The sequence below is a fragment of the Silurus aristotelis genome (genome assembly GCF_946808225.1).
Source record: "Silurus aristotelis genome assembly, chromosome: 12".
Taxonomy (NCBI): domain Eukaryota; kingdom Metazoa; phylum Chordata; class Actinopteri; order Siluriformes; family Siluridae; genus Silurus; species Silurus aristotelis.
Genome location: NC_139585.1, coordinates 27,681,360 through 27,697,591, shown reverse-complemented (window position 1 = coordinate 27,697,591; position 16,232 = coordinate 27,681,360). Strand labels below are relative to the sequence as shown.

Genomic DNA, 16,232 nt, shown 5'->3' with positions numbered 1-16,232 from the left:
AGTGTAACAAACATGCAAAACAATAAGAAATCAGGCACTTTTTCACACCACTGTAAGTGAGACACTGATGTTGGGGAGGATTTCTGAGTTTCATTTTCTGTCCTGGTTCATCTTGGTTGAGTTCATTGTTGATTACATTAGGGATCTGTTTGCCAACTCAATTTCTTCCAATCCAACTCTGGAAAATCATAGAGTCTTTATAGAGGTGACTACAATTTAATTTAATATAAAAAAAGACCTACATACATTCCTGGTCAAAACATTAGCCAGGCCTAGAAGGTTAAACCAATGTAATTATATAAACTCATGATAATTATTTAAATGATGTCAAATTAAACATGTGTCTGAGTTCACTATTGTGCAACTGTTTCAAACTTATCAACATTGAATGGAAGAATGTAGACAAAATGCAGCAGCAAGCTTCTTATCCACACGGTATTGGCTCCCAATCACTTCTTTTATTGATTACACTAATATAAAATACATAATATTATATCATATCTCTCTCTGAACATGATTCTGAAAGAAACTATGACAAATTGACATTATAGTTTCTTTCTGTAGTTGATCTGATACCCAGATGAGGATCGGTTCTTTTGGGTCCTCTAAATGTTTCTTCAATTCGATTCATGTTTATTTGTAGAGCACTTTTAATAATGGACAAAGCAACTTTATAAGTTTAGTGCCTATTAGTTTGTTGATTATAATTGTGTATCTTGTATACAAGTTGTATACACATTTATATGTGTGTATTGTGGATATGCATGTACCTGTATATGTATGTATATATATATATATATATATATATATATATATATATATATATATATATATAAGGTGTGTATATAGTGTATATAGTGTATATAAATGAATGTGTATATAGATGTGTATGTGTATAAGCTGTGTATCTTGTATATAGTGTGTTGTGTGGGTATATGTGTATATACATGTGTATAATGTGTGTATATAGTGTGTTGTGTGTGTATATGTGAATGTGTATAATGTGTCTATATAGTGTGTATGTGTATATAGTGTGTTGTGTGTATATGTGTATATATGTGTATGTGTATATAGTGTGTTGTGTGTATGTGTATATATGTGTATATATGTGTATGTGTATAATGTGTGTATATAGTGTGTTGTGTGTATATGTGTATATATGTGTATGTGTATATAGTGTGTTGTATGTATGTGTATATATGTGTATGTGTATATAGTGTGTTGTGTGTATGTGTATATATGTGTATGTGTAGAATGTGTGTATATAGTGTGTTGTGTGTATATGTGTATAATATGTATGTGTATATAGTGTGTTGTGTGTATGTGAATATATGTATATGTGTATAATGTGTGTATATAGTGTGTTGTGTGTGTATATGTGTATATAGTGTGTTGTGTGTATGTGTATATATGTGTATGTGTATAATGTGTGTATATAGTGTGTTGTGTGTGTATATGTGTATATAGTGTGTTGTGTGTATGTGTATATGTGTATGTGTATATTGTGTGTATATAGTGTGTTGTGTGTGTATATGTGTATATATGTGTATGTGTATATAGTGTGTTGTGTGTATGTGTATATATGTGTATATATGTGTATGTGTATAATGTGTGTATATAGTGTGTTGTGTGTATATGTGTATAATATGTATGTGTATATAGTGTGTTGTGTGTATGTGAATATATGTATATGTGTATAATGTGTGTATATAGTGTGTTGTGTGTGTATATGTGTATATAGTGTGTTGTGTGTATATGTGTATAATATGTATGTGTATATAGTGTGTTGTGTGTATGTGAATATATGTATATGTGTATAATGTGTGTATATAGTGTGTTGTGTGTGTATATGTGTATATAGTGTGTTGTGTGTATGTGTATATATGTGTATGTGTATAATGTGTGTATATAGTGTGTTGTGTGTGTATATGTGTATATAGTGTGTTGTGTGTATGTGTATATATGTGTATGTGTATAATGTGTGTATATAGTGTGTTGTGTGTGTATATGTGTATATAGTGTGTTGTGTGTATGTGTATATGTGTATGTGTATATTGTGTGTATATAGTGTGTTGTGTGTGTATATGTGTATATATGTGTATGTGTATATAGTGTGTTGTGTGTATGAGTATATATGTGTATATATGTGTGTGTATAATGTGTTTATATAGTGTGTTGTGTGTATATGTGTATAATATGTATGTGTATATAGTGTGTTGTGTGTATGTGAATATATGTATATGTGTATAATGTGTGTATATAGTGTGTTGTGTGTGTATATGTGTATATAGTGTGTTGTGTGTATGTGTATATATGTGTATGTGTATAATGTGTGTATATAGTGTGTTGTGTGTGTATATGTGTATATAGTGTGTTGTGTGTATGTGTATATGTGTATGTGTATAATGTGTGTATATAGTGTGTTGTGTGTATGTGTATATGTGTATGTGTATAATGTGTGTATATAGTGTGTTGTGTGTATATGTGTATAATGTGTATGTGTATATAGTGTGTTGTGTGTATGTGTATATGTGTATGTGTATAATGTGTGTATATAGTGTGTTGTGTGTATATGTGTATAATGTGTATGTGTATATAGTGTGTTGTGTGTATGTGTATATATGTGTATGTGTATAATGTGTGTATATAGTGTGTTGTGTGTGTATATGTGTATATAGTGTTGTGTGTATGTGTATATGTGTATGTGTATATTGTGTGTATATAGTGTGTTGTGTGTGTATATGTGTATATATGTGTATGTGTATATAGTGTGTTGTGTGTATGTGTATATATGTGTATATATGTGTATGTGTATAATGTGTGTATATAGTGTGTTGTGTGTATATGTGTATAATATGTATGTGTATATAGTGTGTTGTGTGTATGTGAATATATGTATATGTGTATAATGTGTGTATATAGTGTGTTGTGTGTGTATATGTGTATATAGTGTGTTGTGTGTATATGTGTATAATATGTATGTGTATATAGTGTGTTGTGTGTATGTGAATATATGTATATGTGTATAATGTGTGTATATAGTGTGTTGTGTGTGTATATGTGTATATAGTGTGTTGTGTGTGTATATGTGTATATAGTGTGTTGTGTGTATGTGTATATATGTGTATGTGTATAATGTGTGTATATAGTGTGTTGTGTGTGTATATGTGTATATAGTGTGTTGTGTGTATGTGTATATATGTGTATGTGTATAATGTGTGTATATAGTGTGTTGTGTGTGTATATGTGTATATAGTGTGTTGTGTGTATGTGTATATGTGTATGTGTATATTGTGTGTATATAGTGTGTTGTGTGTATATGTGTATATATGTGTATGTGTATATAGTGTGTTGTGTGTATGAGTATATATGTGTATATATGTGTGTGTATAATGTGTTTATATAGTGTGTTGTGTGTATATGTGTATAATATGTATGTGTATATAGTGTGTTGTGTGTATGTGAATATATGTATATGTGTATAATGTGTGTATATAGTGTGTTGTGTGTGTATATGTGTATATAGTGTGTTGTGTGTATGTGTATATGTGTATGTGTATATTGTGTGTATATAGTGTGTTGTGTGTGTATATGTGTATATATGTGTATGTGTATATAGTGTGTTGTGTGTATGAGTATATATGTGTATATATGTGTGTGTATAATGTGTTTATATAGTGTGTTGTGTGTATATGTGTATAATATGTATGTGTATATAGTGTGTTGTGTGTATGTGAATATATGTATATGTGTATAATGTGTGTATATAGTGTGTTGTGTGTGTATATGTGTATATAGTGTGTTGTGTGTATGTGTATATATGTGTATGTGTATAATGTGTGTATATAGTGTGTTGTGTGTGTATATGTGTATATAGTGTGTTGTGTGTATGTGTATATGTGTATGTGTATAATGTGTGTATATAGTGTGTTGTGTGTATGTGTATATGTGTATGTGTATAATGTGTGTATATAGTGTGTTGTGTGTATATGTGTATAATGTGTATGTGTATATAGTGTGTTGTGTGTATGTGTATATGTGTATGTGTATAATGTGTGTATATAGTGTGTTGTGTGTATATGTGTATAATGTGTATGTGTATATAGTGTGTTGTGTGTATATGTGTTGTGTGTATGTGTATATATGTGTATGTGTATAATGTGTGTATATAGTGTGCTGTGTGTATATGTGTATGTGTATATACATGTATATGTGTGTATATAGTGTGTTGTGTGTATATGTGTATGTGTATATACATGTATGTGTGTATATAGTGTGTTGTGTGTATATGTGTATGTGTATATACATGTATATGTGTATATAGTGTGTTGTGTGTATATGTATATATAGTGTGTTGTCTGTATGTGTATATAATGTGTGTATACATGTATATGTGTGTATATAGTGTGTTGTGTGTATATGTATATATAGTGTGTTGTGTGTATATGTATATAATGTGTAGTAAACACCACTCTTCTGGCAGCGCTACAGAACTTTGTTCACTAAAACTGCCAGACACAGGAACAGTTTCTTTCCCCAAGCAATCAGCCTCACTAACAACTGACCATAATTATATTCCCTGCTCATATCTATAAGTACTGCACAGAACTCTCACTCATCACATTATCTGTATATGTTGCACACACTATTGCTGCTATTTACTGTACAAAGTTTTTATAGTAAACTCTCTAATCATACCTGACACACAATACTGTCATTTGCACTACCATGCACTCCCACACTTTATGTACATTACTGGACTGTATCCCTATTTATTACCCACACTGTCTATACTGTTACACATTGTCATGTATAGGTTTTTATTTATTCTGTACTTTTGAGAGTAACAAACAGCTGGAACCAAATTCCTTGTGTGTGTCAACACACTTGGCCAATAAACCTGATTCTGATTCTGATTCTGATCTGATTCTGATGTATATGTGTATATAGTGTGTTGTCTGTATGTGTATATAGTGTGTTGTCTGTATGTGTATATAGTGTGTTGTGTCTGTATGTGTATATAGTGTGTTGTCTGTATGTGTATATAGTGTGTTGTGTGTGTATGTGTATATAGTGTGTTGTGTGTGTATGTGTATATAGTGTGTTGTGTGTGTATGTGTGTATATAGTGTGTTGTGTGTGTATGTGTGTATATAGTGTGTTGTCTGTATGTGTATGTAGTGTGTTGTGTGTGTATGTGTATATAGTGTGTTGTCTGTATGTGTATATAGTGTGTTGTGTGTGTATGTGTGTATATAGTGTGTTGTCTGTATGTGTATATAGTGTGTTGTGTGTGTATGTGTATATAGTGTGTTGTGTGTATGTGTATATAGTGTGTTGTCTGTATGTGTATATAGTGTGTTGTCTGTATGTGTATATAGTGTGTTGTGTGTGTATGTGTATATAGTGTGTTGTCTGTATGTGTATATAGTGTGTTGTGTGTGTATGTGTATATAGTGTGTTGTCTGTATGTGTATATAGTGTGTTGTGTGTATGTGTATATAGTGTGTTGTGTGTGTATGTGTATATAGTGTGTTGTGTGTGTGTGTATATATAGTGTGTTGTCTGTATGTCTATATAGTGTGTTGTGTGTGTATGTGTATATAGTGTGTTGTCTGTATGTGTATATAGTGTGTTGTGTGTGTATGTATATATCATGTGTTGTGTGTGTGTGTGTGTATATAGTGTGTTGTGTGTATGTGTATATAGTGTGTTGTGTGTGTATGTGTATATAGTGTGTTGTCTGTATGTGTATATAGTGTGTTGTGTGTATGTGTGTATATAGTGTGTTGTCTGTATGTGTATATAGTGTGTTGTGTGTGTATGTGTATATAGTGTGTTGTGTGTGTATGTGTGTATATAGTGTGTTGTCTGTATGTGTATATAGTGTGTTGTGTGTATATGTGTATATAGTGTGTTGTGTGTATGTGTGTATATAGTGTGTTGTGTGTATGTGTTGTGTGTATGTGTATATAGTGTATTTAGTGTGTTTAGGTTTATACAGCTATAATTCAGAAGCATTACTGTAATTGGATTGCTGAGGATTTGGATTCTGCACACTGCACTGGTGTGTGTTCATGTTCCTTGTAGGAGTTGTAGTTTACACACATGGGGACAAAAAGGACATTATTCTGTAACAGTGTTTACTCTCCTACTCAAGGTGATTTTAACACTGCGTTTCTTAAGATCTGTTTGTCAGAACCTTCACAGTGAAGCTGGTGTCCTCAGGCGCACTGTTTCATGTAGAAATAGTCTGGTAGTCACCTGTTAAACCGGCTTTAGTGAGTGGTGTGATGGAAGGGGGAGGAGGGGGGGGGGGGTCCTGAACGCGCTGAAGGAATGAGGGCAGATGCGCTGTGGAAGTGTGAGAGCAGATCCACGCGCACGAGCCGCTGTATGATCTCGCCTGCAGAGGCGTTCAGAGCGCGCGCATACACAGCATCAGCATCGCAATGACGAGTGTAAACCACGCGTTCAGAACATTCCGGAGGAAACTCCATTCTGTGGGAATAATCGGAGCACCTTTTTCCAGAGGACAGGTGCGCTTTCATTTTAGAATTCAGACTTTTTATTTCTAAACCCATTAAAATAATAATCAATAAATGAAGTAACAATGTCCTGAAACAGCCCCGGGATGGTGTCCAACTGGGTCCAGATGTGATTCGACAAGCTGGACTGGTGAAGAAACTTGAAGTTCAAGGTAACGGATTCCCTTCTGCTGTGCTGAAAATTAAAAGTCTATTCATTGCTTTTATTTTAGACAGTTTTGTCCTGTTTTGTGTTGTTAGACAATACACACTCTGTGGACAGTACACAATGCACACTTTGTGCCAAAGTGTTTATTGACTAATTATAATGTTTTTTTGTCTACAAAAAAAAGGAAAACTGTGTTTAGGTGGAATGATATGCATTGTACAGCCTGATGTAAATTCATGACTAAAACTTGGTCAAACAAGTTATGCAAAAACAGTTCAAATTGTGGAGCTTCTAGTCAAATACAATCCTCATTAATACAGCAACAAACCCAGGACTGACATAATAGCTTTGAGATCATGTTGCAGCATGTTGCAAAAAAATTTAGGGCTTTATTATTAGCTTGACACCTCAATTTAGAAATATAACTGAAGTTCAGTAGGACTTCAGCTCAACATACATTAGTGCACTTCTACTGAAATATTTTACTGTAAAATTCTCCTGAAATATTCTACTGTAATATTCTACTAAAATATTCTACTGTAATATTCTACTAAAATATTCTACTGAAATATTCTACAGTAATATTCTAATAAAATATTCTTCTGAAATATTCTACAGTAATATTCTAATAAAATATTCTCCTGAAATATTCTACAGTAATATTCTAATAAAATATTCTCCTGAAATATTCTACAGTAATATTCTAATAAAATATTCTTCTGAAATATTCTACAGTAATATTCTCCTGAAATATTCTACTGTAATATTCTACTAAAATATTCTCCTGAAATATTCTACAGTAATATTCTCCTGAAATATTCTACTGTAATATTCTACTAAAATATTCTCCTGAAATATTCTACAGTAATATTCTACTGAAATATTCTACAGTAATATTCTAATAAAATATTCTTCTGAAATATTCTACAGTAATATTCTAATAAAATATTCTTCTGAAATATTCTACAGTAATATTCTCCTGAAATATTCTACAGTAATATTCTCCTGAAATATTCTACTGTAATATTCTCCTGATATACTCTACTGTAATATTCTACTAAAATATTCTCCTGAAATATTCTACAGTAATATTCTACTGAAATATTCTACAGTAATATTCTAATAAAATATTCTTCTGAATTATTCTACAGTAATATTCTACTGAAATATTCTACAGTAATATTCTAATAAAATATTCTTCTGAAATATTCTACAGTAATATTCTAATAAAATATTCTCCTGAAATATTCTACAGTAATATTCTAATAAAATATTCTTCTGAAATATTCTACAGTAATATTCTCCTGAAATATTCTACTGTAATATTCTCCTGAAATATTCTACTGTAATATTCTACTAAAATATTCTCCTGAAATATTCTACAGTAATATTCTACTGAAAAATTCTACAGTAATATTCTAATAAAATATTCTTCTGAAATATTCTACAGTAATATTCTCCTGAAATATTCTACTGTAATATTCTCCTGAAATATTCTACTGTAATATTCTACTAAAATATTCTCCTGAAATATTCTACAGTAATATTCTACTGAAATATTCTACAGTAATATTCTAATAAAATATTCTTCTGAAATATTCTACAGTAATATTCTAATAAAATATTCTCCTGAAATATTCTACAGTAATATTCTACTAAAATATTCTCCTGAAATATTCTACAGTAATATTCTACTGAAATATTCTACTGTAATATTCTACTAAAATATTCTCCTGAAATATTCTACAGTAATATTCTACTGAAATATTCTCCTGAAATATTCTACAGTAATATTCTACTGAAATATTCTCCTGAAATATTCTACAGTAATATTCTACTAAAATATTCTCCTGAAATATTCTACAGTAATATTCTACTGAAATATTCTACAGTAATATTCTACTAAAATATTCTCCTGAAATATTCTACAGTAATATTCTACTGAAATATTCTACAGTAATATTCTACTGAAATATTCTACAGTAATATTCTACAGTAATATTCTACTAAAATATTCTACTGAAATATTCTACTGAAATATTCTACAGTAATATTCTACTGAAATATTCTACAGTAATATTCTACTGAAATATTCTACTGAAATATTCTACAGTAATATTCTACTAAAATATTCTACTGAATTATTCTACAGTAATATTCTACTGAAATATTCTACAGTAATATTCTACTGAAATATTCTACAGTAATATTCTACTAAAATATTCTACTGAAATATTCTACAGTAATATTCTACTAAAATATTCTACTGAAATATTCTACAGTAATATTCTACTGAAATATTCTACAGTAATATTCTACTAAAATATTCTACAGTAATATTCTACAGTAATATTGTACTGAAATATTCTACAGTAATATTCTACTAAAATATTCTACTGAAATATTCTACAGTAATATTCTACTGAAATATTCTACTAAAATATTCTACTAAAATATTCTACTGAAATATCCTACTGTAAGATTCTGCTTGGTAAAATAATGCAATTTTATTTTCAGTATATGTCAAAACTGTGTAAATTGTTCAAATTGAAATGCATTAAAGAAAGCTCCACATTTTAGACAGTAAAATGTCATTTTATAACTATGATCATCAGAGTCATGTCTTTACACACAAGCGGTAGAAAAGGTTCATCACCAACATTAGGTGTTACGTACGATGTCTTGCTGGAATCTGGCTGTCTATTAACATTAAATGTTTGTTTGTGTGTTGAAATGAAACACAAGTTGGTGTCTGATAGGACAGAGCTTGTTGACCTTGCAACACCCACATTTGTGTGTGTGTGTGTGTGTGTGTGTGTGTGTGTGTGTGTGTGTGTGTGTGTGTGTGTGTGGTAGAGGTACATATTGCACATACCTCCTGTAACAGTAAAATTAGGAAGTCATTACTGAGTTGGTTTATTCCTTGCATGCAGCAGTGGAGAGATACAAGTGCAATCAGTAACACAGCCTTCTATTATGAGTGATTTATTTATCGTCTAGAATTCCTGCAGCCTGTTTTATTTTTCTAGATTATGCTTTTAGTTTGCATTTCAGTCACTCATTAGGCTCACTAAATAGAACACTGAGAAGAATTTCCAAGAACTTAAAACAGATTTCAGGCATCTCACAAACCCCCCACCCCCCAGAATATATGGCTAAAAAACTGCATTTGTAATGTACGACACACAATGGGACACAATTTAGTGGGGCCGCATTACCAAAACACCAATATGGGCTTGTTGAACATCTCAACAAACCACTTCAATGCTATCAGGTTGCACTAGATTTTTGGGTATTCCACTCATGGGAGATTTGCCTGCGTTAGTGAGAACAGATACTAATGTTGGTGATGAGGTTTGGAGTTCTGTAGGTGTTCCAGTTCATCCCAAAGATGTTGAGTGGGGTTGAGGTCAGGGCTCTGTGCCAGCCCATTAAGTTCTTCCATTCCAACTTTGGTAAACCATGTCTTCATGGACATGGCTTTGTGACCACGCTGGCACTGTTAAAGCTAGAAACTTTTCATGTATGCAAAGACTCATGAACTCATAGAAACGATTAAAAGGTTTGATGTAAACACATGGCTGAATTTATACACTTTTACAGCTGCTCATAAATATTACATTTAACAATAAAAACTTTTCTGCATGAAAAAACTCAAATTATCATATTGTTATTTATTTATTTAAATCTCTTTTTTTCCCCCTAATTAATGGTTTGTGTCAAGACTAATAAAAGCTTTATATTTTAGACACTTAAATGCCTTTAAAATGCCAGTAATATACCTTTAGGCAGTAAAATGCCCCCATTTTATACAGTGGTGTGAAAAAGTGTTGGCCCTTTTTCTGGTTTCTTATTTATTTGCATGTTTGTCCCACTTTAATGTTTCAGATTATCAAACTAATATATATATATATATATATTAGTAAAAGATAACACAAGTGAACACATCATGCAGGTTTTAAATTAGGGTTTTTATTATTGAGGGAAAACCAAAGTGTTTGCCCCCCTGTTAAAACTGTGGTTTATCACATCCCGAGTTTCTCCAATTTCTCGAGGTGATGCATCGATTTACAAAAGTGTACATCGGATACAAGTTGGCATTTTGTATCGTGATGCATCCTTTTTAACATATTTGCATTGCTGGAAAAAAATATTCATTTATATTACATATTTAAAAGTTTTCATGCAAATTGCATCAGCCTCAGTTATAGAAACATTCAAATGCTAGAAATGCTGGTCGCCAACACTTCAGATACTGATGATGCCTTGCTAGAAATTCATTTACCCATATGTGTGTGTGTGTGTGTGTGTGTGTGTGTGTGTGTGTGTGTGTGTGTGTGTGTGTGTGTGTGTGTGTGTGTGTGTGTGTTTTTTAACTGGTGTGAATATTAATGCATGGTTATACGATATGTTTCCTGCTGTTAAATGTTTGGTTAATTATATAAATACATGGCACGGTGTTATTAGTAAAGTGCTGGTAAGTGCATGTATAAATAAAATAACCAAGCTGTCTCTTTCAGGTTGTGCCGTTAAAGATTATGGCAATCTAAAATTTGAAGACCTGCCCGATGATGAGCCCTTCGGAAGTACAAAACGACCCCAGGCGGTTGGTCTCGCCAACAAACAGGTTGCTGATGCTGTGCAGAGAGTCAAGAACGATGGCCACACCTGTGTGATGCTTGGGGGAGATCACAGGTTCAGCAAGTTATAAACGAATTCCATGGAATTTGATGAATTAACAATAACTTTTGCAGGCTTGTTACAGTGTCTGTTTTTATTTGTTTGGTTCCTTTAGTTTAGCAATTGGTTCAATCCATGGCCATGCAGCCTGTAGACCTGAGCTGAAGGTGGTCTGGGTGGACGCCCATGCTGATATTAACACACCTCTGACCAGTCCGACGGGAAACATCCACGGGCAGCCCATGTCCTACCTGATCCATGAGCTGTGCGCTAAGGTGAATCGAAGAAAGTATAACAGTCATGCATCTGACCTGTTTGCTAATAAAAGTAGGCCACATCACATTCAGCAAAGACCAATAGAAAATTTGATTATAAAAGCTGTATTCTGGTGTATTTTTGTAGAAATTTGCTCAGTAATGTGTGTGGCCCATTGATAAGATGAGATAACTTACTACTTACTACATAGACATGTTTACATGGTCGTTATCTGTCCTAAGCAGTGTTTCCAGCACTATGTACAGTAGTGTTCAAATAAATAGTGTGAATATTATTAATATAATACATAAAAGTTATTAGAAATATTTGCATATATTTTATATATTAAAAAATAAATGTAAATTTATCTGAATAAAAGTGCAAATATTTCTAATAACTTTTATGTCAAATGCAGTGAAAATATTACAGATTTAATTCCAAAACGAAGCATTAACACATTTCAGCAGGTCATTTTTATCAAGCAATACATTTCATTTTCTCTTCAAACATTTATAAAAACTGATTTTCTTTTTAACGTTAAATTACTGAACTAATATTTAATTGCATAACTAATGTTTTTCACCTAGAAACAGGGATTTCACCCCAGGATGAATGAACTACATTCCAAAATTTAACTCCACAAGGTTTCAATGGGGTTGACGTCAGGGATTGTGTGGAACCAAGATGTTGCTTGCTTACTTGTGTGTTTGGGGTTGTTGACTTGTTGAGACACCAAATATCAGAGGCATTTCCTCTTCAGCATAAGAACACATAAACTCTTTAAACATTTTGATGTATTCAAACTGATCCATGATCCCTGTTTGTATGTAAAACATCCATAGCATGATTTTGTGCCACCATGCACTAATGTCTTTATAGTGTACTGTGGTTTGAGTTCAGACCCCAAATAACAGTTTCACTCTCAGACTATTGAATGGAGCCATTTCTGTTTGGCAAATTTAACCGATTCATGCTGTTTTTTCATCAGTGCCACTTTGCAGGGGCTTTTTGCTGATAGCTAAACTTCTAACAAACGTCTTCTTACTCTAACTGTATTTAATTGCAGATCATCTTTGATCGTTTTGGAAATGATAGGCTGAATCTTTGGCATTCTGACTATCCTTTAATCAGTTTCAACAGTAGTTGCTCATTTTCTTTCTGTGTTTCGGGTATTTGTTGCCATTTTAAAGCTTTTTAGATGATTGTAGCCGAGAATCCTATAATCTGCTGCACTTCTTTATACAGTACGTCTTTCCCTTTCCAATCAACTTTTAAATTCAATTCGATTCATGTTTATTTGTATAGCGCTTTTAACAATGAACATTGTCTCAAAGCAGCTTTACACAGATAATGCGGTGATTAAAAATGAATATGTTCTTTATGAGTAAGTTTGTCCCTGATGAACGAGCCGGTGGCGACTGTGGTAAAGGAAAAACTCCCCGAGATGGCATAAGGAAGAAACCTTGAGAGGAACCAGACTCAAGAGGGAACCCATCCTCATCTGGGTTACACCGAATGTCCATTTGTGGCAGGTATACAATGTTGCGGGGTGCAGTGATGATGATCAAAATCGAAATGTATTCCTGAGTCAGTGTAGGAGTCACTGTTGACATCATCTACAGTCCAATCCATCCTCAAAGCTCCCGTTCTTACTCCGGAATTTCATGGAACCACCCAAGGCGTTGATGACAAACCTTCCCCAGCTGCACAGAGTGGCCTCCAGTCAGAGAAAACACTATCCAGAGGCAGGCCTGGACGAAGTGGGAAGATCCACGGAGGGGAGAAGGGCAGGAACAGTGGTCACTGGAACCTCAGGAGCATGTTTAACTCGACCAAGAGAGAGAGAGAGAGAGAGAGAGAGAGAGAGAGAGAGAGAGAGAGAGAGAGAGAGATACAGGGAGTTGTGGTGAGAGAGAGAGAGAGAGAGAGAGAGAGAGAGAGAGAGAGAGAGAGAGAGAGAGAGAGAGAGAGATACAGGGAGTTGTGGTGAGAGAGAGATACAGGGAGTTGTGGAGAGAGAGAGAGAGAGAGAGAGAGAGAGAGAGATACAGGGAGTTGTAGTGAGAGAGATACAGGGAGTTGTGGTGAGAGAGAGAGAGAGAGAGAGAGAGAGAGAGAGAGAGAGAGAGAGAGAGAGAGAGAGAGAGAGAGAGAGGAAGAGAAGGATATGGATTATTAAGTGTCCTTATTGTTGTATGAAAGTTAATATCACTGTGCAGTTTGGACTCCGGCAAGACTCGCTATGGCAGCATAACTAAAAGGGAGAACCAGAAGGCAACACAGACATGAGGGATCTCTGGGATAAAAGACGACCCACCACACCACCGTCAACAAACCTGAGTGAACGTGTGAATGTGAGGAGACGACAGCATACAAATATCCCAGTTCACCAAACACTCTATATCCATGTTCCCTCCAGATCTGAGCCTTTACCTAAGAAAAAAATCTACTGATCAAAGACTTGACTAAATAAATACGTTTTCAACCTCGACTTGAACACTGAGACTGTGTCTGAGTCCCGAACACTGGTTGGAAGGCTGTTCCATAACTGTGGGGCTTTATAAGAGAAAGATCTGCCCCCTGCTGTAGTCTTCATTATTGGAGGAACCAACAGATAGCCAGCACCTTTTGATCTAAGTAGGCGTGGAGGATCATACTGGTACAAAAGTTCACTCAGATACTGCTTCACTAATCAAACTACCTCTGTTGTTCAGCCCAGTTTACTTAGCAACTCAGAAGCCAATATATGTTATAACATTGTGTGAAACATTTGCTTCCCTTCTTCTTTAATAAAGGATAATTAATGATGCCTGTTTTTCAGAACAGTCACTGTGTCGGTTACCTTGGGTCAGCTATTTTTCTATGACACTACAACAACTACAAGCAACATTATTTGCATATAATATATATTCATATAAATATATTGCATATAAATAACTGCAAATAAATAAAATTTTATATATATATATATATATATATATATATATATATATATATATATATATATATATATATATATATAGAGAGAGAGAGAGAGAGAGAGAGAGAGAGAGAGAGAGAGAGAGAGAGAGAGAATTCTCAATAAAAAAAAGTTCTCAATAAAAATGTCTTATTTTCTTGTCTTTCTGTCTTTTAGATTCCTCACATGCCAACCTTCTCATGGATCAAGCCTTGCATAGCAGCAAAAGATATAGTGTACATTGGACTCAGAGATGTAGACCCAGAGGAACAGTGAGTTCCTTATCAATATTTATTATACAGTTACAGATTAAATATTTGTATTTTTACAGGTAGGTAAATGTCCCAATACTTTTGTCCATATTGACTATAAAACCCTAAAATCTGCTATATTTCAGTTACATCTTGAAACACCTGGGTATTAAGACTTTCTCAATGACAGAGGTAGATAGTCTTGGAATTGCCAAGGTTATGGAACAGACTTGTGATTACATTTCTTCAAAGTAAGTATTCGTTTCCTAACGTCGTTATTGTCTGTCACACGTTTAAACTAATAATATCTATATAGAAGATCTACCATAATAAAAGCATGCATTGACCAACAGAATAAAAAACCCCATCCACCTGAGTTATGATATCGATGCCCTGGATCCCTCAGTGGCACCAGCCACTGGGACCCCTGTGATAGGAGGCCTGACATACAGGGAGGGCATCTACATCACTGAGTATCTGTGTCAAACAGGTGAGAACAGCACACTGATTTGCATTTAGAATAATATGAAAAGCATGTGAATGATGTAGGCATGTAAAGCTGTTGACCTGTAAGGCATAGATGCAATAAAGAATACATGGTCTCAAGTTTATATATGAAATGTAGTGGTATGACCCACCCATTGCATGGTGTTTCACAAACAGGGCTCCTGTCTGCTATTGATATCGTGGAGGTGAACCCAAAGCAAGCCAAAAGAGAGGAAGAGGTTCACTGGACAGCCAACGCGGCAGTGGATCTGCTGTTAGGGTGCTTTGGACGAGTGCGCGAAGGATCGCATGCGGCCGATTATAAAATCCCAGACCCATAAGTGAAAAATGGTCATATTCTGATTTATTCCTGGACACTTGCTTATTCCAGGGATGCCACAAGATTATATACTGACACAATAAAGGCATAGTAACAGATCAATAGACCAGAGGATTCTTTATTTCTGTAGTAAACAATGTTCACATATTTGTACAGCATTTGAGCACAAATCTTCACTGGAGTGAAAAGACTACATTAAATGATATAAATAGAGGCTTTATTTCCTGATCGGATAACAGGAGAGAGAGAGAGAAATGGAGTCATGTTACAGAGTGTTACAGTCTCAAACGAAAAGAGAGAAAAGCCCGCAGATGGATATCTTTAATTCTTGGGCATGTATTGTTCTTTAATTCTTGAGGGAAGAATAACCTTAAACAAACAGTGTACCTTTGGTTTAAAACATGTCATTTTGTTTGCCCTGATGTGAATGACCTCAGTGCAAGTGAAGCCTTGTACAGTGTTCCTGGCATCAGATGGGACAGGGGGTGGGTGGATATGTGTGTGAGGGCTTAAGAGTGGTGGAGAGAGAGGGAGGAAAAGAGGGGTATGATGGACATTAAAAAAAA

General features: G+C 33.9%; 1 protein-coding gene across 1 annotated transcript; it reads left to right on the top strand.

Annotated features, from left to right (window-relative positions):
• Window positions 1–6,278: 6,278 nt before the first annotated feature.
• Window positions 6,279–15,764, top strand: arg1 (arginase 1). The gene is made up of 8 exons (XM_083557175.1): window positions 6,279–6,538; window positions 6,627–6,699; window positions 11,216–11,390; window positions 11,491–11,650; window positions 14,767–14,861; window positions 14,987–15,091; window positions 15,194–15,330; window positions 15,504–15,764. Exons 1-8 carry the CDS (start codon window positions 6,452–6,454, stop codon window positions 15,665–15,667), a joined length of 996 nt encoding a protein of 331 aa, XP_083413301.1. The 5' UTR covers window positions 6,279–6,451; the 3' UTR covers window positions 15,668–15,764.
• Window positions 15,765–16,232: the final 468 nt, after the last annotated feature.

What these genes read in the sequence shown, in the direction of transcription:
- arg1 (XM_083557175.1), top strand. Translation starts at nt 6,452, where the DNA reads ATGACGAGTGTAAACCACGCGTTCAGAACATTCCGGAGGAAACTCCAT. An exon ending in GAAGAAACTTGAAGTTCAAG is followed by an intron (nt 6,700 to 11,215) that starts GTAACGGATTCC and finishes TGTCTCTTTCAG; the next exon opens with GTTGTGCCGTTAAAGATTAT. An exon ending in GATGTAGACCCAGAGGAACA is followed by an intron (nt 14,862 to 14,986) that starts GTGAGTTCCTTA and finishes GCTATATTTCAG; the next exon opens with TTACATCTTGAAACACCTGG.